Source organism: Apiospora aurea (assembly GCF_038362705.1).
Source record: "Apiospora aurea strain CBS 24483 chromosome Unknown utg000003l_segment0_segment0, whole genome shotgun sequence".
In the NCBI taxonomy this organism is placed as follows: domain Eukaryota; kingdom Fungi; phylum Ascomycota; class Sordariomycetes; order Amphisphaeriales; family Apiosporaceae; genus Apiospora; species Apiospora aurea.
Window position 1 is genome coordinate 771,829 of NW_027117390.1, and position 24,204 is coordinate 796,032.

A 24,204-nucleotide genomic window follows, 5' to 3' on the forward strand; every position below is an offset into this window, starting at 1 on the left:
ACCTTCCAGTGACTTACCAGCCTCTAGACAGTCCGATCCATGCCTGCCCTCGAAGCGCGTCGGCTGTTCACTTTCTTCTTCTTCCATGCAGCTTGCTTGTAACCAGCCTCCTTTGTCACAGGGAGGGTAGATGGCCGTAGATGACCAACACTCATCTCGCGACGGTCGCAAACAATGGATCCATGTTGTTTGTTCTCTTTGGGGCCTCGGCGATCCTTTGTGGTCATGCCACGCGTGTTCAATGCCACTCCAGTTGGTCCTGACAAGACATATACCGACATACCTTGGTGGTCAGTGTCGGTGCATCGGCTTCTGTCCCAGTGGTATGTTCAACAACGACCTTACCTAACTCCTCCATTTGGCAATCTTTCCTCGCCGAAGATCTAGAGTAATCATGTCGTTCCACGTCTCGTCCGCGACTATACCCATGATGTCGCTCGTCCCAGAAAGCCCAACTGTTGCTGGTAAGTGCATCGCGAAACCCTCCCCTTTCAACTGTCCCTGCCGTCTCCCATGCCTGCCCGGTGTCAACGGCGTCCATGCGCCTGTCTATACTCTTTCGTTCTCTATCCTTTAATGAATGCTCTCTTCGCTCACGTTCCCTTCCGCAGTGCTGGCCATCCGAGAGACCGTCGCAAGCAGCCACGCCACCGCTGCTGCTACCACCACCGCCACCGCCAAACATCCCGCCCCCTCGAATGAGACCAAGGTATCCATCTTCCACAAGCACGACCTCGACCTGCCCCCGCCATCCTGGTTCGACTCCCAGGCCAGCTGGCCCTTGCCCTGATCCCCCTCGCGTTCGCCATTCTGCTGACCATCTGCATAACCGCGGTCACTGGCTCGCGACGCGAGCGCATCCTGGGGGTGCAAAACCCGGCGAACGAGAAAGTCCTCAAGCAGCTCCGGGACGAGCACATGACGATGAGAGAGGGACAGCGGTAGGTCGTGAAAGATCCGAGGAAGAGTGGGCATCGGCGCCCGGAGGGAAACGGAGGTGACAAGAGACCGAGAAACCGAACCGGGATCGACGGCAGAATTGCGGCAGCGCGATCGCGATCGCGGGTATTGGCCGCGGCGGTTTTTCAGGGATCCCATCTCCGGCGCGGCCCGCTGGGGAAGGAGGGAAGCGCGCTTGAAGAAGGGCGAATGGAATGCCAAGATGCCCTGAATTGCACAGCCCCCCTACTACCACCTTGGTCCACTGTACGTCATTACACAAACCGGTATTTTCCCAAAAGATCAATGCACGGTGAATCTCCACTAAAAGACCACCAACACGGTGATAGAGCCCCCTTTTTGACCGTGAGTGAGTGAGTGAGGGACGCAACACCGCTGCCTCCGTGAGTCGTTCGCGCGACCATCGACTCTCCGTCTCGTACGAGACTCAAGCCAAGACGTTTTCCGTCGGACTTGTCAGATGGAATCTTCCATTCGTTCACCACTTTTTGCATCGGGCCCATGTCACGGTGGACAGTGCCCGGCGGGGCGCTTTTCCATGGGCTGCAACACATCCCCGGGATGATCCCAATGAAAGGCCCACCCTCGTGATCCACCGCGGTCATTCAAATTAAGGCGAAGCCCCCTTTCCCTGCCAACGATGGAAGAAAACAGAGCGAACCTGTTCGCCGGAAGACGCGATTTCTGGTCTGCGGCAGTTCCTTTTTACCATCTTTTCCTCGCCATAATACATGCACCCCCCCCCAATACTCTGACCCGGGGGAACAACCAGACAAGCAACAAAGCGTCGTCATTCTTTCTCCCCTCGATAGCTGGTATATCACACAAGACGAACGACGACTACTGCATCTGCTCCATATTCCGGAGCCAAAACCGATCACGGCCCCGCAAATCGGCGCCACGCGATAATAATTCGAAGAAGATCCCCGTTTGGGTAGAAGCGGAAAGGTGACGACGACGGACCGGGCGGACCGGAGAGACGGGCAGCCATGAAGTACAACCTCGACGAAGCGGAGTGGGAGGCGCGGTACAAAGAGACCTACCTCGAGCAGGTCCAGCCCAACTCGTGGTTCTGGAACTGGTTCATCGTCGGCCTGTTCGGCGTATGGGTTCTCACCTGCACCATCCCGGTGGCGGCCTACTTCGCGAGGAGGCACACCGGATGGAGCGGTCCGGTTGCGAAGCAGATTGCAGAAGCGGAGGGCAGGGAGAAGAAGGCCCAAGTCTAGAACACCACCGGAAAACCAACAAACCGTCACTCAAAGCCCGGCCAACAACAACATATTTCGTGCTAGGTCTTGTAGCTATTTCCCCAAATTGCATAGCGAAGGCTCGTCGGGACGCCCAAGGAAGGGCCCCCTCAACACATCAGCAGCCCTCAGCCCCTTGAGGCATTCGAGGGCGTATCATTCCCCCGACTCACCGGGGAACTAATTTGTCGATATCTAATAGAACAACCATCATAATCATAATCAGACACAGACGACACAGCAGATCAGGATAGCATCACGTGCTTGCCCTACATCAACGCGAGGCACTGTACTTAAGCTACCCCCAGGGGATTACAACACATCTAGCAATAGGACAAACATCCATTGTCTGTCCTCATTCTCTGACGGATCCTTCTACCGATGTTGGCGTGGGGCAACTCATCATCCGGTTGTCGGCCATCGCCGGAACCGCCAGACTTCTGATTCTTGGGGTGATATGCGTACCATGCTGCTGCGATAGCAGCAAACGTCGTTACCTCTACGGCCACTGGTACAATAAAGTCAGTACTTAGGCTGGAGCAATGACGGCTTTTGGGGGAAGATGGGGGTGGGCTTCTTACAAATCGAGGCTAAAACTTGCCACCATGTCCAGGCAACACCGCCTTCGCCGTTGCTAGGATAGTCTCGACCCGGCACTGCCAAAAGTGCGCATATCCACGATATGGGAGTCTGACTTTATCAGCCACAAAATTAGTTGGAAAGAGAATAGCGAAGCTCACGAAAATGACAGTGACGGCGGTAAAGACGAAAAGCATCTCATTCTGCCCTTCTCCCTCTCGAGCTCGTTTGTCGGCATCCTTGGCCAGAGTGCCGGTGTTCATCGCGACGATCAGGTTTCCTCGCATCCGTTTGATATCGACAAGATAGCTTATCTTGAAATGATAGAAATATCAGTATTCTACCAAAATTACCGTGAAAGCATAAACGTGCATGTCGAAGATGAACTCATCGAGTCTTCCACCGACTTTGCGTCCCGCAAAAGCTCTTGGACTCTCGAGATTCGGACGCCCAAGCCCGTTTTGAGCTTGTCCAAAGTCTCTTGCTCGGATTCTGGCCAGGGCGCCTTGAAATTTTCGTATTTTTTCAATCACGAGAAGCTGCTGGCGGAATATTCGTTCAATCATTCTCAGCTCGTCTTTGATATCCTTGATCTCTCGCAGTTGGTCCCTATCTTCACTTATGTCGGACATCGGATTCTCGGCATCCTTCATCTTTTCCTTCTTCATCAGCGAACTGAGTCTTTCATATGCTGACAGTTCCCCTTTCGCCTGGAATAGCATTAATACGTTATTTCTAAGTCATCCGACTGTTATCTCCACTTACTAGTCGTGCAATGCTCTGGTCGAACATCTCAAGTACGTTTTCCTTGAAGCCGCAGTTGCTTGGCGGATCAAATACTTCGACGGCGGATTTGAGCATCAGAAGAACCACTGAATCTAAATCACCAGGGCGATTATGGACTAGAGCGTCTTCGAGGCATGTTGTGCGGGAATTCCCTCTCTGATGCTGGTCACCACCTGGGCGGCAATGAGGAAATGCGATGATGATGGTTCTGAAAATGCATGGGATGTTAAACAACCAGGGCACCGGGTAGCATGAAAAGAAGTAGGGCTCACCAGAGTCCATCTTCCAAATCTACATCTAATTGACCATCAGAATGTTCTTGTCGTGGACCTCAGGCTGGTTTGGCGAATTTTCTTGCCCTCCATATTTGGTGATATGCTTGGTGACAATCTGATCCTTATTCCGATGATCAGTTTCCTCCTTGCTTAGGAAGATGTAGTAAGACTCATCCAGAGTGCACGGATTGTGCAATACTCTCGTCCAACTGGCTGTAGTCCTCATTACGCTTCTTCCCCACGAAACGATGTCCTAGAAGTTGTCGGATTCCGGCATCAAAGTAGGGAATCTGTAGAGTTTCAAGACTAGTCAATTGGCCGTTTGGCCCCGAAACAGAAGGCTGCAAGAGCTCATCACCAGCGAGAACATTCCATCATTGGCCTTGTGGAATGGATCGAATGATGGCCTTCGCATCCCGAGATGGGTGAGCGGGCATGGGATTTCGTTGTAGACTTCATCAACGAATGATCGCACCCCGGCTGAGTATGCATAGAGGGCGTGATCGTCCAGGCCACTCAGTGCGCGCATAGACTCCTAAAACGGTGTTTCTTTTAGTGTAGCCCAATAAGAGTACTCACGAAAAGGGACTGGGACTTTGAGATGAAAATGCCATTCTGACCTCCACCCAGGTTCTCTGCCAACAGTTAACAATCATAGTAGTTAACTTGGGGGAAATGTCATGTGATCGTACATTGGTTTCCGGGAGATAGATCCATCGGTATGATTCCGCATCTGGGGAAGCTCCATTGGCAACGGTTGGTACGTTGTAGCGTTTTGTGAAGAATCCAGGGTCAACTTCACATTCCACACCAGAAGTAACAGAACCAAGCGAATAATGCCGCAAGATTAGCAGCATCTGTTGGAGGGTGGACCTCATAGGCGCCTCCAAGGTCTTACTCAGCGTCTCCAACACCACGTCGAGCACTGTCTTGGTGTACTGTCGTTGATTGGGCGACACTCCTTTCCTCAGCAGCAGCTCCAGAACTTTCACATAGTCTTTCCCAACAGCGGGAGGAGGTTTCCGAACATCCCCTAAGAACTGGCGGTGTGCAGGCCGTTCAACAACCGCATGAAGGACTCCGTCGAACACTGGAGTGAGTTCCTCGCCAGTAGTATTGATAAATTGCTCTGCAATATCCCACCGGCCAAGACAAGCTGCTTCATGGAGCGCGGTATATCCAAGACGGTCATGCAGACCGGGCTACACCGTACCGCCATCCAAGAGTTCTTTGACTCTTTTGTGGTTTCCCTTTGATGTTGCCACAAGCAGGTCGGAAATAGCAACGTCGATGTCCAATATTGGTTTTGCGCCGTTCTGTAGGAGGATGTCGGGCAAATGGGCCATAACTGGCTCGCGCTTGGCAGTTTCCACGGCGATGTCCAAAGCTGTCTTCGTTTCGCTGTTGATCTCAACCGTTATATTGAGATTGCTGGCTGCATACGCGAATTCAGCAGCTACATCTCCGTGACAATGTTCAATAGCGTCGAAAATCGGCGGCCGCTTGCGATCATCCAGCTCATGGAGACGTGCCCGCCCTTGTTTGATGGCCAGCCGTACCTTGTCCAGCTCGCCATTGCGAGCAAGTGAGTGTAGATCGATCACTTCCTCGCTTTCGACAATGGAAAGCCTTGAGCCGCAGATAACCTTCATGTCGACGCAGAGCTCGTCATTGCCATCGGTGAGAACCAGAACCCGGATACCGCCCAGGCCCGAGCCCAAGGCGGTATGGATACGGTGGTAGAGGTTCCCCTGTTCCGAGACGGGTAGTTTTGATTTCACATCACCCTCTTGCGTTAAGGCGACAATGTGACCATCCTGGAGGCCTAAGACGTGGTACTGCTTAAAGATAGGTCCGCGCATTGTTTGGACTAGGACACTAGGGCTAGGGTGCTGGACCTGCGAGGACTCCTCGTGCAGCTGTTTAGTGAATAGGTCGACACCGAGGTAGCGGTGTTGGCCGGTGGCGCCTGAGGTGGAGATACGGATAACTTGGCAAGGGCGGCCCCGGAGCAACAGGATATCGCCCATGCGGATGTGATGGCAGGGGGTGGTCACGCTATTGCGCTGGGGCTGCGAAGGCTCATTGTCACCCTCTGTGGTATCCTGGCTGTCGCCATGGCCGATATTGCCTGTGTCATCTTATGGTGAGGTCAGTTGGGATAACAGCGACAAGTTGGCTAACTCGGGCTTTCCTATATGACTGCTGCAGTTAGGTTTGTTGCACTCTTACCATTTCGATCGCTGAAATTGGACGAGGGACGCCAAACCCTTTCCTCGATACTTATCTTTCCCGTTGTGTCGATATTGGTAGGTGGTAGGTCTAATCGATCTTTAATATCTCGCGTATGTATTGTCTCCAGGGTGTTTTCAGAGAACTCTCACCATCTTTATTATCGTCAGCCATCGGATCGTAAATTGAAGGTTTACCATCTGTTCACGGAAGTGGATATGAACAGATTGTCAGGATGGACTAAGAACATACTGATACGAAGGGGAAGATATATGCAATCATAGGAAACGAGAACTGTTTCTTATCATATCTAAATCCATGTGCCTTAAAGCCTGATAAGCACAGTATGCAAGTCTGACGCAATTTCACAAGTCCCCGCATGGGTAGCAAGAGTGTCAGACCATTGATTGGTATTCTGATGAACGGAATAACCGGAAATGCTTTGTATTCGTGGGCTTGCAGCCCGCCCTACCAATGAACAAACAAAGGAAAGGAAAGATAAGAGGGGAGAAAAGCAATACGAAGCGGCTGAACAATAGTCACAATAGGTCGGCCACTGGGCGGGGTCCATGCCGAGCCATCGATTCGCCTATCTTTCCGTATTGTTTCTCAGGGGATGCTTCGCGCCCCGGCCTGCCACGTTCGTCATTCGAATGCTTATATGGACGGGAAAGTTGTAAGCTGTGCCCTTTCCAAAGCAGCAGCCCCAATAGGCGGGACTACCGGAAATATAGGGGCAAACATGCCTGTGATGTTCGACTGCTCAGCTACCCAGTCAGCTGTCGTATCCAAGGGTATGACATAGCTTGATACAGTTAGATCAGGGCCAACAGTCAGAGTGGTTTGTGGCTGTACATCCATCCCTTGCGTCGGGGGATCCATATATAACCCCTTCCCCGGGACAATTTCAGAGTTGCCGAATCTTAGCCTCTCTTTCATCCAACGCTCTGCCATGACTCTCTTCAATCGCCTGCCACCGGAACTGCATCTGAGAGTTCTTGGTGAATGTACGAGGGGTGATATGTTCTCCATTTGTCTATTATCCCGTCGGTTTCACTACGTCTGCACCCCGTTACTCTATCACACCATCGACTTGAGCGCTCACGACGGTGATTACATTGACTGCATGGGAGGTCGGGGTAAGAAAATCCGAGTTCCACCGGACTGGGTAGATCGTTTTGAGTGCCAAGACCTCGACGGTGCGCTGTACAAGCGACAACTGAGGTTTCTCAGAACCTTGCACGCAAAGCCAGCCTTAGCAAATCATGTGATGGAGCTCCATTGGACCACAGTACGAATACCATACGAGGTAGAGGAAACGGAATTGGCGCTTCATGTGCAACCATGCGCGGTTGAGTTTATGAAAGGACGCTGGGAGTGGTCGGAAACCCGACTCTACTTCCAGCTACGTAGAGAGTTCCATTTCGGCGACTGCAACTCTTATCTTTGGGACAAACTGGCGCTTATGGTTCACCTGAAGGTGATCGATATTGCATTGATGGATGCTGAGGAAAGGGATGCAGCCCCACCGCCACCCAGCTTGTTATCGTCTGCTCAATCCATCCGCCTTACTGGCATGGCTTCTCGGCATCTCATAAAGAGTCTTCTGGGTTCGGTAGAGCCTGCGGGGCTACGACATCTCTACCTGAACAACCTCACTGAGTTTGCCGAGCTTTGCGTTATTCGGGAAGATACAACCCTTCGCGAAAAGAGGAAGACGCGGCCCTTCCCTTCGACAACCAGCAGCCAGGCTGGACCAATGTTGACGCACCTCAGCCCGTTTATAGACAGATGGCCAAACTTGGAAACATTGGTGATTGACATTGTTGGCCAGCCTGCACCAAATAGCTGGGGAATTCCGTCGGAGGGCACCGAAGAGAAGCGCTACGGAGAGATAGGGGCTTTCATTGGGTCCGTAGCGTCACACTTGCGCGTGCTGCATTTTCAACAAGGCCTCAACTTTTCGAATCATGGCTTTCACCGTCCCGGGCGCTGCGGCGGGCCTACAAGTCCATACCCCGATGCGGTTCGGCCAATGGACTCACGATTCCGTCGACAAATTCTACCAGCCAACACAAGAAACACGTGGCCCAGGCTCCAGCGGTTGGAGCTGTTTGGTGTCGCATCCTATACGTACAGTCCGAATGGAGAGTCTAGAGTGGTGAACGTCCCGCTGAGCGATGCTGACCAGGACAGCATACGGAGAGCGGTAGGCGATCAGGTGTGGCTTAACATCCGGGCTGATGCTACGAGACACTTCTGGGTCACTATTGATTACGACGTGACGGAAATATGGGAACTATTGGAAGAGAACGATACGGAGTCCGACGAAGATGGAGTTGATACGCGAGGGGCAGAGGACAGCGATGAATGATATCCACTTTAACCTCAACTTCGGGAGGGTCTTGTCACCGGCTCGGAGCAGTGATTTGATCTCCTACGGCGGTGTAAAGAGTACTTCTCTTAAGTGTGAAGGTTGCCTCTTTGTTGCATAACCCCACTTTCTCCTCATTGTGCGCTGATACCTACCCCTTTGTTCGACTTGACAATGCCTTTATGCCATATGACCACCTCTCATGTTTCAGATATCACGAGTGTTTGGCATATTTCTTTCTCTGGATGTCAACCCGAGAGTCATAGCTACGTCTGAGTATCAGCAGTGGAAGTGCTTGCTTACTCGGGTATCAATCTACTCAAGCTCACCTGCCCCAGCTGGGCATTGACAAGGGAATCAAACGTTTCATTCATTAGATTTTGGTAAGGCAAAACATATCGCACCTCCTACATATAGGTTGAGACAGCCACGTCGTATTGCCCAGAATTTGCGAACAGTACCCTGTTTTATCTGTCACTTAGTCAAATGCCATCTCACGTATTCAATCTGTATTTTTATTTATCCCCCCGCAATACTCAGCTAGTATTACCTGTCTCCCAGTCCGACATGGAACCACATAACGTGCCTCATAAAGGGGCTTCCGGGTCCAAATCAAGCCCCACCACGGCCGTCGCCATCCGACTTGTGGCAGCGTTCGTTACCCTCATCATAGTTTTGTTACTCGTGTTTTACTTGAAAAGAGGAAAGGGCAATAATACCGTTTTGATGAACCCAGGCTTCAAACCCCCTAGCAGCTCGCTTGGGCGTGGTTTTCATCAGCCCGGAGCTCCAGTATATCGCCCTGAGCGCCAGGACAACGAGAACCGGATCCCCGCTTCCCGACTAACGGCTCAGATGCCGCCTAGCAAACCCGAACCTGCAGCTAGAGGCAACAATAGTATAGCCCCGGCACTAAGGCATTGCCCGCGCCTTCACGGGTATTCGAGCCCGCACCTTGAGAACCTGACTTCCACATCACCTTCCGTGCTTGGCGCCGGTTGCTCAGAGATCGAGTCCACGAACCACGCACAGCACGACCAAGTTGGACCGATAGAAAGAGTTCATGTCAACGACTGTACTCAGCCATCGAGAATCCCAACTGATAAGAAAGAGCCGCATGCACCTCGTTTTGAGGAGGAGTTTACGAGCATTAGCAACAATAGTGGCTACCAATCCGCAATATCAGACTCAATGGCCTCATCAGGTGGTAATATTCATGAGCCCCAACCTGGCTCATTTTATCCAGCAGGGGTAAGTACAACACAGGCGGCCCGACCCCAATCGAGCGTCCCCCCCGATATAAGTCGTCAAGTCAGCGCATGCTCTCATAGAACTCCTGGGAACCCGAGAGCTGTCTCGCCTATCTCGCCTGATACTACAAAGCGCCCCTACAGTTACACTTAGATCAAGCACGCCAAGAAGACTTGACTTATAGAAACTGTGGATGCTGTACATGAGCAAAGTCTCTGCTTGCCCCGTGAGTGAGCATCGTTCGAAGGTTACAGGATGAGTTGGGTTACTATAGAAGAGAAAGTGCCGCATAGGGCACTGCAGGAGAAATAAATATACCAACAGGAAGTTGATGGGTGCGCTGGATTTGCGGAAGTGGGCGGAAGAAGATATTTGATATACACGGAAGTCATGGAATCACCCGAGAAACCTTCTGGCAGTCTAGTGGCGTCATGTATGATTTCTGGAATGCACAGTGGACGAAAAACGATGGCAATCATCCTGGAAAATGCTCGGTCTATTGACGTGTGTACAGGCAATGGTGGGTGAAGTTAGATAAGCATAAGTTGGTTGTTGGGCATGTGGTTGGATCCATGGTTGTAAACTCTCCGCTGAATATTCCCTGCCTCGGTTCCGGAGCCGGCACCCAATGCTGCATGCGGTGAAGCTGTCAGGGGTTGCTGCAGGGTTGTGGACAAGGATCCGACTGGCATGATAACCCCTGCAGCTTACCCCTGACAGCTGGCGGAATGGAGAAGAGAGCACGCGGCAAAACACCAACACAGTTTGCTTTCAAACCCTACGAAATGATATGAGATGAAATTCTAGTACCAGGCGCCAGGACCAGTCAGACCCGGGCCGTGTGTGATACATGCACCTTGATCGTGATCGTTCTGCTAGACATTCCTGGTCCCAACATCCAACTTCGTCATCGTCCGTTACTCCCAAGCCCCTTCGTGATATATCCGAAAATTGAAGCTGCAGTGCACTTTGAATATACACGACGGGTTGGGTCTCATCTAAATACGGAGGGTGTTCAGATAACAGCCAACTGTAATCGCGGGTCCCAATCGGAAACGAAAGACAAGTGATCATTTTTCTGTTACTGGGAACAATTCAGCACAACACATACCAATCCATGACAAAACGTGAATCGTTGTTACAGATTGAATTAGCTTCACTTTCCTTTATAGACGTACCCTTCCCAAACATGGTTCCCATATCTGCACCGTAAATCTACAAATGTAAACGAGTACTTTTATACCCAACAGAATTAACCGCCTCAATTTACCATCAACAAGGTCTACCGAATTCAACTGGATTGCTATCGCATAGCAAAAGTCGACCACGATGACGAGCACGCCATCAGCTCCAACCAGTGGCCCTACTGGGCTGAAGCCGAGAGGCGAAATCAACCAGCAAGCTGTCGTGGTGGGATTTGTGGGAGGCATTCTGGCCTTATCTATTCTGGTGAGCATCGCGGCGCTAATCTGGTCACGTAAGAAGAGGAGACAGCAGGGGCCGGAGCTCAGGGGGCCGTACGGAGTCTGAGCATCGGCAAAATCCAACAAAGCCCAACCCAACAGCGCATTCCAGAGAACAGGGATGAATGTTTTGCGCTCCGCGTTTGGTTTTGCCTTGCTGGCGGTAGGTGAATAATCCAAAACATTCCGAACCCCCGAATACCTTCGTTTGCAGCGTCTGTCAGCAAACTCCGAGGTAAGTTTGCCGTTTGCCAGATCCAGAATATCTACAATATCGTTTTTGTCCAAGCTTGACTGATTTTCAGCGTAACTAGAAAGAAACCGACTATATGGGGACATGGAGGGCAGCAATTTGGTGGGCAAGGCTGACCATTGCGTCCCTTGGAGTTTGGCTTCAGGGGTCGATTCGTCGTACAGAGAACCAACAGGAATGCAAGCACTCCGCGACGGCATCCATAGTAGCTATTAGTATTCCTCAAAGGTCTTGGGTTGGTTATTTGCGTAACTCAACCTATGCTGTACGGCGTATTTGGTGAATTGATTCGCGCGGGCATTTATTCCAGCTGCCGGATCACATCTCTGGACATGCGGAACAGCTCCCGATTAGGACTCCCGGTTGCTGAAGCACATGCCTGATTGGTCCTCTATGTACCCATCGTAATATGTGAACACTATGTTGCGAATGAAAGCAATTTTGCCGCAGCGGTGAGACAGGCCAATCACATCGACCCGGAGCCACCCCCTGCCAAGTCCCCACGCGGTAGATGAGCCGTCCGGGTATCACCAAATCGCAAGCGACCCTGTTATCTTCAAGACCTAGAGTCTAGATAACGTCAGTCGCGCTAGGATTGTGCACTCGGTAGATGTCTCGAGGGGCTGCGGACAGACGCTCGCTCGGCTGTCGGATCTGGCTCATGGGAGGAGGAATGCATAAGTAGGTATCTATTCTCGGCCCCCTTGGCATATCACCCCGTCACCGCTGCAGGACCCCCAAGCTACACTTTCTGCTACTATTTACTGTGACGATGCATCTGAGTAAGCTATCGACCGTCGCCTTGTTGGCGCGAGGCATTCAGGCCGCTGCCGTCCTGCGATTCGGATGTTCGCAGATCATCGTCGAGCGTCTCGATCCGTACGTAACACCATATCAATACCGTCAAAGCGGGATATGTACTGATGCTTTTGAGTAGTCTGGTCAATCCTGGCGATAATCCATCACCACATGTGCACCAAGTAAGTGTTGTCCTACTACGCCCCTTTCGAGGTGCACCACCATGATACTAACACTTTCATAGGTCGTCGGCGGCGTAGGTTCACCCCCTTAACCGGGCTTCGCAGTGGGTCCCTTGAAAAGAACTGACATTAAGACCTCGCGACACCATTAGAATGCCTTCTCAGCCCTAATCCCCCAGTCCGACGTCTCGGAGCTGGCCAACTGCACCACCTGCACCTTCAGCGAGGACCTCTCCAACTACTGGACCGCCAACATGTACTTCAAGGCGCGCAACGGGACCTACAAGCGCGTGGGCCAGATCCCGAACCGATTCCTCAACGGCGAGATGGGCGGGATGACGGTTTACTACACCGGTGCCTACGACGGATCCAAGGTCACTGCCTTCAAGCCTGTACGTGCCGCTTCCGTGCTCTAATCAACGGGTTTCGAGGAGAAGGAAGTGGGTAGACAGGTTCAAGATGCCTGTATGCTTATATATAGGGGAAACGAGCGCACCGCTGACAGAGGATGCTTTCTGACTCCGAAAACACAGGGCTTCCGCATGCTGGCAGGCGACCCCCTCCAAAGAGCCGCCGGCGGCGTGACCAAGTGGAACGCCATCTGCTTCCGCTGCTACAACGCCAAGAACTTCGGCGGCGACAACTACGCGCCCTGCGCAGACCCGTCCGTCGACTCGGTCGCGCTGCCCAACAAGATGTGCCCCGGCGGCATCCGGACGACGATCCGGTTCCCCACGTGAGTTTTCCTGCCGCCTTCCCCGCCTAGCTAAGTCGGTGACTCTTCTTCGGGGATGTATCCTGACCTTTGCCTGTCCAGGTGCTGGGACGGCAAGAACCTCGACAGCCCCGACCACACCTCCCACGTCTCCTACCCGGCCACGGGCACCTTCGAGAACAGCGGCCCGTGCCCCTCGACGCACCCGGTCAAGCTGCCGCAGCTCATGTTCGAGGTGATCTGGGACACGGCCCCCTTCAACGACAAGTCGCTGTGGCCGGCCGACGGGTCGCAGCCCTTCGTCTTCAGTCAGGGTGACGAGTATGGCCCACCCTAACTAACCCCCCAGATCGTAGCCTTCCATCAGCACTACTTGGCTGACTGACCACCCCCCTTCGAAAAACAGCACCGGCTACGGCCAGCACGGCGACTACGTCTTTGGCTGGAAGGGCAGCGCCCTCCAGAACGCCATCGACGCCGGCTGCTTCGGCGCCACCTGCCGCGCCCTCAAGACGCAGACCTTCGCTGCCGCCAACAAGTGCGCCGTGCCCAAGGAGGTCAAGGAGGACGTCGAGGGATGTAAGTAGCAGTAGCACCCCATGACACCGCGAGCCCAGCCCCTTGGATTCACACAATTTGCTGGCCGTGGCCCTCTCTGGAAGGATTTGACGGACCGACTGACCGACCGTTCAACAATATAGGGCTTACTGAGCTCCCAGGTGGTTCCATGGGTATGTGAGGTGAGGAACCAAGAGATGCGACGCCGTTCGTGGTTGATAGCGTCGGTATTGGATGCGGGGACACCTTGACATACGGGCAAATGGGACTGGGACAGCCAAACTGCCTGGGAAGCGAGCGATTTTTTGGTTTCAATTATGTGTGGTATATATATACTGTGACGTCGTTGGATAACATAAATACAAATCCCTTGTCAAGGCATGAAGGGGGTATTATTACCTTTGCCCAGTAGCCTTAGCATGACAACATGAATCGTAGCAAAGCGGCGTCGGGAGATTCGTATCCCACACACCTCGTCCCGTCCCATCGTGATGTACCATCGGCCGTGAGCCCTCCCTAAAACATGTCCCTAAAATGCTGGTATACACTTCCCGGCTTATCCACGCCGCCGACGCCAAAGGGCGTGGACGGAGGCCCTTCATCTTCCGCGGTCGGACCTGTGGAGGTGGCCCGCTCGTCGAAGCCGTTCATGCCCATGTAGCCCTCGAAGATTTTGGACATCTCGTTGGAGAGATGCCATCCGTTGGGCGGCACGGCCGGACTTGTTGCCGTGGGCGCCTGCTGCTGTTGCGATGGGGGTGGAATCGCTCGCGGATATGATTGTTGCGCTGCTGCTCTGTGTGGTGACTGCGCCGGCGCCGCTGCTATATGCTGTCCTGTTGCCAGGCCTGCCATGGTAAGCGCGGCACTGGAATGGGGATCTTCGTCCTGCGCCAGGCCCAGGCGGGGTGCGACTTCTTTGAGTGACGCTATCGTGCGCCATAACCTCCTAGACACGTCGGATTTCGATGAAAGGTCCTTGACGAGCTCCAGCGCCATATAGAACTCGTCACGGCAGCCTGAGCTGAAGTTGAGAGGGGCATGGCATGATGCGAGAAACAAGACGGCGATGGCCGAAGAGAGGAATTGGTGATAAAAGACTTGCGATCTCCGATACAGACTCGTCGTGTTGTGCAGATTTGTCAGATATATGATGCAGTTCTTGGCCAGCCTGACGGCGCGCTCGGCAAGCGTCATATTCTCTATAATGCTGCTGTGAGTATGGAGGACTGGAGTATAGAGCCAGAGGCGCATCTGGTTAAGTCGAAGATACGTCCAAATTTGCTGTCGTTGCAAGTCGTAGCCCCTCTCAGGCGCTGTCGCGGGCACAAAATGGCGAGGCATCGACTCCCAGTCGGGAAGCTCTAATTGCGCATCGGCTGGAGCGTTCGTGTACCATTGCTTGATCTTTGCGTCCAAGTGTTCTAACTCGGCTGGTCGTAGATCAACAGGTCGGTCGAAGTGGCGCACATACTCCCACACTTTAGCGCCTAATCGGGAGTAGCTGATCATGGCATGCAAAAAGGGGTGCTCATCCTGAGGCTGTTAGCGTAAGGTGGACCAATGAAGGACGGGCAGACAGCCATCTATTACTTACCGGACCGGGCAGCTGAGAATCGATATCGCCGTCTTGCAGGACATATGGCAGCCCTGTGCCAAAGCTCCACCGCCGATCAAGGATGTAGGCTGTCCAGAAGGTGTGGATTGCATCCCTGCGTTCGGTGTCGTCCTTGATCCGCATGATGGTTTCGCGACGATGAAGGCCAAGCTCAATACAGTGTCGCGCAACTTGTCCAATTATACGCCACGAAAGAATCTCGTCGTTCGTTAAGAACCGGTAGCCCGCGCAGAGGGCCAGAATAGGGAGATTGGCCACGTCGCTCGGGTCGGTAATGAGCATCCTCTCGAGCCTCGACCGCATGCTCTCGAAGAGTCTGGTCGCACGCTCGCTAGTGCCATGTGCCTCTATTACCAGGCCAATGCAGAGAACAATCTTGAGGAGCAGGGACTTGGTATCGACAATGTTCTCGCCCTGGACCTGAGTTGGCTGGCCAAAGCTCTTCTTGACAGCATCCTTCCACGAACAAATAAATTTGACATGGTTGATGACCGACTCGATCTGGATGACGGGATACATGATGCCAATTTCCTCTTCGTGTACTCGGCATAGACGAATCATCTCGTCCTGGTCGTATTCCCAAAGCGGATCGAGTTGGCGCGAGGAGCCGGATTGCGATTCCATGGTTCGCGGTGCAGGCGCTGCTGGAGACTCAGCTGGCGTGTCTTCTGGCACGGTATGGCCACCGTCAGTCGAGCCGTCCATATTACTGTAACCCAACTTGTGGAGGGTGGTTCTCGCAATGTCCAAATTGAAGTTGGCACTCGTCGGTCCCCGGAACCCAGCATCTCGGAGCTGAGAGAGGTCGGCCCTTGCTAGGGATTGCGCAGAAGGAGAAGAAGCAGAGGGTGTGCCGGCGCTCAGGCTCGGGGGTATAGGTAGGACGCGGTCGTTGATGGGCGCCAGCCGTAACGTCTCGGACCGGAGTGAATTCATGTTATTGAACAGGGTCTCGACCTGCTCCTGTAGCCGGGTAACTGTGTTGGCCATATCCTTATATTCGTCCGAGTCCTTGAAGTTGGTCGAACAGCAATTGGGCGCGTATAAGCATTGTAGGTTGAGGTTGCCGCATCTTTGACAAGGGGTTTCGCCGTTGCATTTGATCTTCCGACGTTTACATTCGTTACTGGAGGGTCGAAGTTCATGGTTAGCTTTGGGGGTGGCCGACGACAATCAAGAGATATGATCCGGTGCGGCGAATTGCAGGACGAGTCGGCGAAACTGCTCTTTGCGACACGCGGGTTGGAGAGGGTACAACGACAGGTGCGGTGATCGCATGTGGTGAAACACTGGAGCGCGTCGGGATGACGGCATCACGTACCAAGCAATGGAGATGTAGCGATTGCGCTTGCTTCGCTGCTGTTTGCTGCTACTGTTGCCATTGCCGCTGCCGGGCGAGTCCTCGATGCTCTTCCGTTTTGTGCCTCCATGCCCACTATTGCCGCCGACGGCCGAGGACGGTGCCTGGTTGGCGAGGTCGGAGTGGCCCATTGAGGTCGAGGCGGCTCGGTGCGAGAGTGCGGAATTGTTGCCGGCGACGACGGAACTGGGCGAGCCCAGGGCTGAAGGGGAAAAGCTCGCTTGGGTCTCGGCCAAGGGTGTGATGCCATTCTGGGTGATGTATCGAAGATCGCTGACTTGGTTCTCGAGCTGGTCCATTGTGCTGCTGTCGTCGTCGTTGGTCGTCTCGCGTTCGTTGGCTGGCCTTTCATCGCCCGGTGGCCGTGTTCATGCTGTTTGGTCGCGTTCGCTCGGCTGGGTGTGGTTTCATGGCCCCGTCAGTCTTTTTGCGCGCCGGAGAGGGCGGGAGGCTCTGGGCATTATGAGGGACTGACTGATTTCCGCCCGGCGCAGGCAAGGGCCACAGGTGACAGGGGACCACACAGGTATTGCAGCGGTCCCCTAGCAGGCAGCCTAGCCTACATCTTAGTGGTACATAGCACTATCCGGCAATGCGGGCCCCAGAAAATAGTGGCGACGCTTGGCTGGCGGTCCCCTCCTGCCCTCTATTCTTCTGGCTGCACCGATCTTGACAGCCATGCATCCTGCTTGATGATCATGTTCGACGAGGCCCTCTGTGCTGGCGATCGAGGGACTTGCACTGGTCTGTGGTTTTCCGAAGCCGACGGCCGAGGCTGATTGATGGTGGGGCACTGGCTGAGGGAGGGAAGCTCCTACTTGCAGTAGGGTTACTTGGGTCCAGGTCCAGGTCCAGCGCACTGCGTCCAACACAATTCCCAGTGACTCGCAGTGATCAACCACTGATCGCAACACGGCCTTTCCACCTTCAGCTGTCAGCTGTCACTTCCCTTGATCCTATCCTGGAGCACTGGGCTTCGCGCCTTCGCCTTGCCAGCTCGGCCGAAATGGGGTTCACTGGGCGATAGGAGAACCGATTACCCCTGCTATAGCGACATTGGATCTACAACACAACCATTCCACTCCCCATCCCATCCCGATGTCGCGGGCGAACATTACTTGTTCTCGGTCCAGCTTGCGAGCTTGGAGCTTGGGTACGAGCTTGTTGCCCTTTTCGGCCGCCGCCTGGAATGAGTCCTAAAACCTCGGCTCTCGAGCCGGACATTATAGATAGGCCCCGCCCGTGCATCTGTACTAGCTGGCAGTCATTTTGTGCACCCAAGTAGGTATGCAGATGCAAGCCTCAACGGCCTTTAAAATGAGATGTTTCCTCTCCTTGCCCAAATCGATCCGTTGTAATTACACGTTTGGACGGCGTCGTCACTTGCGCTCCATTCCACGTGGCCAGCGTCCTTCTTGGCATCCTAGCGCCTGCTGTAGGGCGCGCTTTCACCGAAGTGGTATTAGGCGGGGCCATCTCCGAGTTCATGTTGTTGTTGGCAGATGTCGAACTTTTCTCGCCCCTCTTCCTTCCATGTCGTATGAACCTTGCCGTCCGTCCCCCAAGTTGTATGCGGGAGAGTGTGCATCAGTGGGGGACATATGGCGTGATCTGCCAATTCCTAGGGACAATCATATGCCCATGATGTAGTGAGAAGCTTCAGCTTCAGCTTATTCGAATCCAGGCAAATTTCCATCGTATTGCATTTTATCATTCTCGCACATAGCGAGACCCCAACACCTCGCTGCCTGGGGAGTTTAACGGTCTTCATTGACGCAATTTACCTGACAGTGAAAATGTACATAGTGAGCCTGGATATGGGGAAAGGCAAACCCAAACTGGACCATAGCAGAACGAAAGCTTCGCCCTGACGGGCATATCTCCTGGCATTTCATGCTTCGGAGAAAGACTCGAAGGCATTCAGAGCCATGTATAAGAGTCCAGACACTGAGCCTCTGACCCCAATTCATTTCGCAGTCAAGCAATCATCCATTGAGATCCAACAGAACCAAACTCCCACGAGAAACAAACCACGGGAGCAAGCCCATCATCACCATTATCGTCGCTTCCACACGATAACTGTATAAGCCACGTATAACCAAGACTCATACACTTCCAGTCACCAATACTTGTTCAGTTCGAGATTCCCTAAAAATCCACCATGCATTGTCTCAACAATCTCAAGTTGCGCAAGTTCTGGCGCAAGGAGCAGCGCCTACCCTACTATACGACCGACAAACTCGCATTGGCCAATGCCAAAGCCGCAAAGGTGGAGGCGAAAACTAAGGGCCGCAACTGCGAGAACCAATGGGAAGACATCGAACTCAACCCCGGTCGGTGGTCGTGGTCGAAAACAGCAAACTTCTTCGAAGCCGTCCAATACTGCGTCGGACGGGTCGTCGCGACCGGCAAGCACACACACGAGAGATTTCTCTTCCAGCACCCGATGCGGAGGGCCAGTCTGATTTTTATCGCATTATTCTGTGCGGTCTTCCTCATACTTGCCTGCCTTTACCAGGGCCTGAGGTACTTTGCCGACATGTGACTGCCAGGCGGGAATGGTCCGACAATTACTATTGAGTGATATGATTGAACGAGAATTGATAAGGCTTGGGGAAATGATCCAGCAGCTATGGCGATTGGACTGACGGGTAAGGGCAAGCAACAACGACGCATACGTGAGCTTGATATATAGGATGGCATCCTACCAAAGAAACGAAAACCGAAATTGGGAAAGACATTAGCAATTCATTCATCGAATTGGAGTCTTCTGGTAATAAATCAGAAACGAAATATCAAGCCTTCCTTCTTCTGATTCTAACTGGTGTAAGCCCCAATGCAGAACCCTGTGATAGTGTGACAAGGAACAGGCTGCAGCGCCTCAGGCTCATCGCTGCACCGCCGAGTAGATACGCCCCGTACATTCCCCAAACCCAACCTTCTCCCCATTTCCACCACACACTCCACGTATCGTAACCGTGTCGCCGTCCTTCAAGAACCGGCGCATATCCATGCCGTATAGCATGACGTCCTTCTTGCCGCCCTCGCTCAGCTCCAGCAAACTACCCCGCTCGCCCGGCTCGGTGCCGCTGATGGTGCCGGAACCGAGCAAGTCGCCCGTCCGCATGTTGCACCCGCCAAGGGTATGATGCGCGATCATCTGGGGAACGACCACATCAGCTGCTTAGCGCTGGTTCTGGTGATAGTCGTCGTGTCGCCCTCGGGTGCTGTTTCGCGGAACACAGGTTAGCGCAGGCCTGCACCTACTTCGGACCAGATATTCCGCCACCAAGATGAAGGTTAACTTACTGGTAATATCCACTTCCAAGCTGATGTCAATTGCCGTCTCCGCCTTGTCCTCCTTCATGTAATCCTGCACCGGCGTCTTGTTCTCGATCCCCTTGGCCCGGAACGGCTCCAGCGCATCCGCCAGCACGACCCAAGGCGAGATGGTGGACGCGAAGTTCTTGGAATTGAACGGGCCCAGCGGCACGTACTCCCAGCTCTGGATGTCGCGGGCGCTCCAGTCGTTGAGCAGCACGTACCCGAAAATGTGGTCCTCGGCGTCGCCGATCCCGACGGGGGTGCCCTGCTCGTTGGGCGTGGAAATGAAGCAGCCCAGCTCGAGCTCGAAGTCGAGCCGGCGGCAGGGCGCGGTGGTGGGCTGCTTCGGCTCCGCGGCCGGGTCCAGCAGGATCTGGCCCCACGGCCGCCGGACGGGCGTGCCCGAGACCACGATGCTCGAGGCGCGGCCGTGGTAGCCCACGGGCAGGTGCGTATAGTTGGGCTGCAGCGCGGCGGCCGGGCCGCGGAACATGGAGCCCACGGCGAAGGCGTGGTGGTAGCCGGCGTAGAAGTCGGTGTAGTCGCCAATGGCCATGGGCATGTGCATCTTGGCCTGACTGAGCGGGATCAGTGCCTTCTGCCTGAGCTCCTCATTGTCTTGGAGTTTGGCAGCGTGGCTGGATCCGGCTGTCAGGAGGTCTCGCAGCGCTTTTCGCACCTGCTGGTGGACAGGCCTGCCCAATGCAGCGAAAGCGTTCAAAGTTGTCTGCTGGAAGACATGCTCATGGCCCTTGAGCTCTGGGACCAACTCGCCCAGCCAAATTCCTCCGTTCAGCGCCTTCATGTCCAGTGCGTTGCTACCAATGGCGACGGCTGGCCGCGGGGTGGGGTCATCCTTGGTGCTGATAACGCCAAAGGGGATGTTTGCAAGAGAGAACGGAGTGTCGGGTGTAACGCCCGGCACCCATGATGATGAGGTCATACTGGCGGTTTCGACAGTGTATGTTCCAGCATAGAATCAATCAAGATGAGGTTTTTGCAAAGCAGGCAACCGTCACAACTCAAGTCTCACGACGCAATCAATGTCCCGCATCGATTTATTCTGTGCTCCTACCATACCCACTGTCTGTGATGTGTTCACGGAATTACGGAGCAGGCGCAACCTTGCGAGCGCCTGCACCTGCATTTTGCGGGGGGCCATGCACTAACCCGGTTGACCGACAATACCCGCCAGCAACCTTTTCCGCTCTCCAGCTCGGCACTCACCCTTTGCCGGTTCTCATTCGCATAAGTATCGCGTGCTTCATTCTGGTCATTTATAAATCAAACATTTACAGGCTCGAAATACTGTATATGGCTGTGCACTAGACCTTGGCGGATGTCGGAGGGAACATGTCTTCGCCGTTCGATGGAAATGCTAACCGACCAAATGATGACGCAGGACACAGCCCTTCTGCCATGCAGTCAGAACCGTTTCGGGCTCGTCTAAGTAGCTTGAGAGGCAGAAAGCCCGGTACATCTTGTGATTGGCGTAATGGAATTGAGCATGCGAGCGATACATGCCTGGCCTGCCCCAATGCCTCCCAACATCGCGGCACAGCCCCTGCAAAGCTTCCTCCAAGCTGGGGCAAGTGCCTACACGCACGTTTGGAGTCCAACTTTTTACCACGACTAGCGACATCGCGATGCAGAAGTCATGACTGCAGAACTCGACAAGAGTCTCAATCGAGAAAACGTCTTCACATATCCCAAGATCAATATCACACGCGATGTCAGGCTGCTCCGCATCATCCGGGATGGTGGTCCGAAAGGCTCCTTCGCCTGTCGCTTACTGACCGTAAAGCTGTCGGACCTCGCCCGGACACGATATCGAGCGCTCTCCTACGTTTGGGGCCACGCGGCCGGCCCGGAAGGTGTCCAAATGATAACGGTAGACGGGCAACCCTTCTGCGTCCGCCAAAACCTCTACGACTTCCTCCGTGTCGCAGTTGCAAGAGGCGAGTTTGGCCTGTACTTTATCGACGCTATCTGCATCAACCAGCTCGATGGCGAGGAGCGGTGCTCTCAAGTGGCCCAGATGGCTCGCATCTATCGCAATGCGAGCATGGTGGTGGCCTGACTGGGCGCATTGGACTCCGAACAGGTCAAGAACGTACGCAGTCTGAGCCGGACAGGGGCAAAAACTGCAGTTCCTGGTCTTCCGGGCAATGGGAGGGGCTGCGATATCTGAGCTATCACCCGTATTGGAGCCGTATCTGGATCATACAGGAGGTGCTACTCGCGACAAGTATACTTATCTGGTGCGGCCTATTCACTTTTCCCCTGTCTCTACTCCGCTCATCCCTGTCCCGGGAAGCCACGGGTAGCAGAACAAAACACGACTTCAGGGGCCGACCTACGTCGGTGAGCCACCAACTGTCGCAGTCCATCAGCACAGCGGAGATGGTTATCACACACCGGCTACGTGAAGTGACCGCGTCGCAGTTCGACCAACTTGCTCAGGGGACCGAGGTCGGAATCCTCGAAGAGATGACCCGGGCCCTGCGACGACCGCATTCCGTCACGGTGACATACCAATCGCATATACCAGATCTGCTCTATCAAATCATGGGGAAATTCGGAAGACTCAACTGCTCCGACCCAAGAGACAAGTTTTACGGGTTGCTGGGCCTGCTCAAAGAACGCAGCAGCTCGATGATACAGCCCAACTACGAGAAAGGCGTTGAGTTCGCCTTCTTCCAAGCGCTTGCAACTGGGCTTGATGAACTACTTTCAGAACAACTTGCTACGATATCGACAAGTCTGACGTACGGCGGGACAGGTACAGATGATAGCTTCTTCACTTACTACTGCAATGTGCGAGATGCCTTTGGAATGACAAACGCAGACGCCATCCCGGTTCTGCAGCAGGTACTACACACCAGTCGTGAGCGACATAAGATACGGGATTCAGGGGATGATGAAAGTTGGACCGCGGCCTGGAGCATGATGGAACGGGATTTCGAAGGTCTTTTGGAGGCCACGTCCTCGGCCGAGAGAAAATCTGGGAAGATGAAATTCGAACAGAGGTTTCATCGAAAGCTGTTAGGCATCTGGTAAGCTTGTTGCGACTATTCTCTGATCCCAGATGAACATTTTGGCTCACATATACCATGGCACAGGGCCGAATACACACGACGCTACTCGGGACGCCGCCTTCGACGGGGCTAATCCCCAGTCAGCGAAGGATATCAGATGAGGTTTTTGATGGACAGGAGTTTTTAACAATGACCGTACTTGGCAGCCGCACTAAGTGCAAGCCCTTAAGATCTCCGCATTTTTTCGCCAGATTAGCAACCCCCGTCCCGGCATCGGTCCCCAGGTCCTGTACGCCCTTGGTAATAGCCGCACGATCGTCAGCCTTTATCTCTCAACTCTTTTTGAAAGTTTGAAGCTTTGGAAGCAATTTAAGGCGTCTTTAGTAAGAGCCCTCTTTTAAAGGGAAAACTATATTAAGCTTATAACCTTATATTACAGGGAGTAATGAATAATATAATATTAAAGACGTGTTTACTTTAATTAGCTAGCTTTTAATTTATTAGCCGACGTATACACTTTTTTAATTAGTTAATTTAAAGTTTATTTAAAGCTTATTTAAAATAAAAGTAATATTTCGAGAAATCGAGCGTATATTAAAAGTTAAGCGTAAATAATATTATATTTATTAATTTTAATATACGCCGTTTTAAAGACCGAGTATAAATAATATTATATAATACTCTTTATAAATTATAATACTCTTTATAGATTATAGTAAGTTATTTTTATAACACTTTTTATAATATCTTTTAGTTATAGCACTTTTTATTACGCTTTTTTACGCTTAATAAAGTTTTATAAAGTTTTATAAAGCATTTAAAAAGCTAAATTAATTAAAAAATCGTAGTTAATATTATTAATTAAAAAAAGCTAAATAAATTAATAAAATTAATCGGTTAATAAGATTAATCGGTTAATAAAATAAAACGATAAAAAAGAAATAATAATTAACCGGCTTTTTTTACTTTTAATTAAAAGGTTAAAGTAAATATATTATTAAATTTTTAATTTATATATAAAAAAGGGGCCGTTATTAAACGCATGCTTTTAGTTTTTTAGGGGATATACGTAGCTTAAAAGCTTAGTTAATTAATTAAAGTAAACACGTCCTATATCCCTTCCCAATCTCAGTTTCTGCACATGCTCGCCGCACAACTTCAGGCCGGGGGCGCCGACGACGTTCTTCT

The 24,204-nt window shown here is 52.7% G+C and overlaps 10 protein-coding genes across 10 annotated transcripts; 7 read left to right on the forward strand and 3 right to left on the reverse strand.

Annotated features, from left to right (window-relative positions):
* Window positions 1-394: 394 nt before the first annotated feature.
* Window positions 395-945, forward strand: PG986_004076 (uncharacterized protein; the record flags this gene model as incomplete). Its single annotated transcript, XM_066840298.1, has 2 exons — window positions 395-464; window positions 770-945. The coding sequence occupies 2 exons, from the start codon at window positions 395-397 to the stop codon at window positions 943-945; spliced, it is 246 nt and encodes an 81-aa protein (XP_066702925.1).
* Window positions 946-1,949: 1,004 nt separating this feature from the next.
* On the forward strand, window positions 1,950-2,189 carry PG986_004077 (uncharacterized protein; the record flags this gene model as incomplete). Its single annotated transcript, XM_066840299.1, has 1 exon — window positions 1,950-2,189. One exon carries the CDS (start codon window positions 1,950-1,952, stop codon window positions 2,187-2,189), a length of 240 nt encoding a protein of 79 aa, XP_066702926.1.
* A 2,863-nt stretch (window positions 2,190-5,052) lies between these two features.
* PG986_004078 (woronin body major protein) lies at window positions 5,053-6,256 on the reverse strand (the record flags this gene model as incomplete). The annotated part of the gene is made up of 2 exons (XM_066840300.1): window positions 5,053-5,981; window positions 6,235-6,256. The coding sequence occupies 2 exons, from the start codon at window positions 6,254-6,256 to the stop codon at window positions 5,053-5,055; spliced, it is 951 nt and encodes a 316-aa protein (XP_066702927.1).
* Window positions 6,257-7,034: 778 nt separating this feature from the next.
* PG986_004079 (uncharacterized protein) lies at window positions 7,035-8,456 on the forward strand (the record flags this gene model as incomplete). Its single annotated transcript, XM_066840301.1, has 1 exon — window positions 7,035-8,456. The coding sequence occupies one exon, from the start codon at window positions 7,035-7,037 to the stop codon at window positions 8,454-8,456; it is 1,422 nt and encodes a 473-aa protein (XP_066702928.1).
* A 567-nt stretch (window positions 8,457-9,023) lies between these two features.
* PG986_004080 (uncharacterized protein) lies at window positions 9,024-9,860 on the forward strand (the record flags this gene model as incomplete). Its single annotated transcript, XM_066840302.1, has 1 exon — window positions 9,024-9,860. One exon carries the CDS (start codon window positions 9,024-9,026, stop codon window positions 9,858-9,860), a length of 837 nt encoding a protein of 278 aa, XP_066702929.1.
* A 2,335-nt stretch (window positions 9,861-12,195) lies between these two features.
* PG986_004081 (uncharacterized protein) lies at window positions 12,196-13,857 on the forward strand (the record flags this gene model as incomplete). Its single annotated transcript, XM_066840303.1, has 8 exons — window positions 12,196-12,302; window positions 12,361-12,403; window positions 12,466-12,477; window positions 12,556-12,795; window positions 12,937-13,139; window positions 13,221-13,439; window positions 13,525-13,697; window positions 13,820-13,857. 8 exons carry the CDS (start codon window positions 12,196-12,198, stop codon window positions 13,855-13,857), a joined length of 1,035 nt encoding a protein of 344 aa, XP_066702930.1.
* Window positions 13,858-14,192: 335 nt separating this feature from the next.
* PG986_004082 (uncharacterized protein) lies at window positions 14,193-16,998 on the reverse strand (the record flags this gene model as incomplete). The annotated part of the gene is made up of 3 exons (XM_066840304.1): window positions 14,193-15,212; window positions 15,274-16,420; window positions 16,616-16,998. Coding segments are annotated over 3 exons (2,550 nt in total), but the record flags the coding sequence as incomplete, so codon positions are not given.
* A 1,817-nt stretch (window positions 16,999-18,815) lies between these two features.
* PG986_004083 (uncharacterized protein) lies at window positions 18,816-19,199 on the forward strand (the record flags this gene model as incomplete). The annotated part of the gene is made up of 1 exon (XM_066840305.1): window positions 18,816-19,199. One exon carries the CDS (start codon window positions 18,816-18,818, stop codon window positions 19,197-19,199), a length of 384 nt encoding a protein of 127 aa, XP_066702932.1.
* A 342-nt stretch (window positions 19,200-19,541) lies between these two features.
* On the reverse strand, window positions 19,542-20,921 carry PG986_004084 (uncharacterized protein; the record flags this gene model as incomplete). The annotated part of the gene is made up of 2 exons (XM_066840306.1): window positions 19,542-19,834; window positions 19,964-20,921. The coding sequence occupies 2 exons, from the start codon at window positions 20,919-20,921 to the stop codon at window positions 19,542-19,544; spliced, it is 1,251 nt and encodes a 416-aa protein (XP_066702933.1).
* A 714-nt stretch (window positions 20,922-21,635) lies between these two features.
* PG986_004085 (uncharacterized protein) lies at window positions 21,636-23,038 on the forward strand (the record flags this gene model as incomplete). Its single annotated transcript, XM_066840307.1, has 2 exons — window positions 21,636-22,049; window positions 22,364-23,038. The coding sequence occupies 2 exons, from the start codon at window positions 21,636-21,638 to the stop codon at window positions 23,036-23,038; spliced, it is 1,089 nt and encodes a 362-aa protein (XP_066702934.1).
* Between the last annotated feature and the right edge of the window lie 1,166 nt (window positions 23,039-24,204).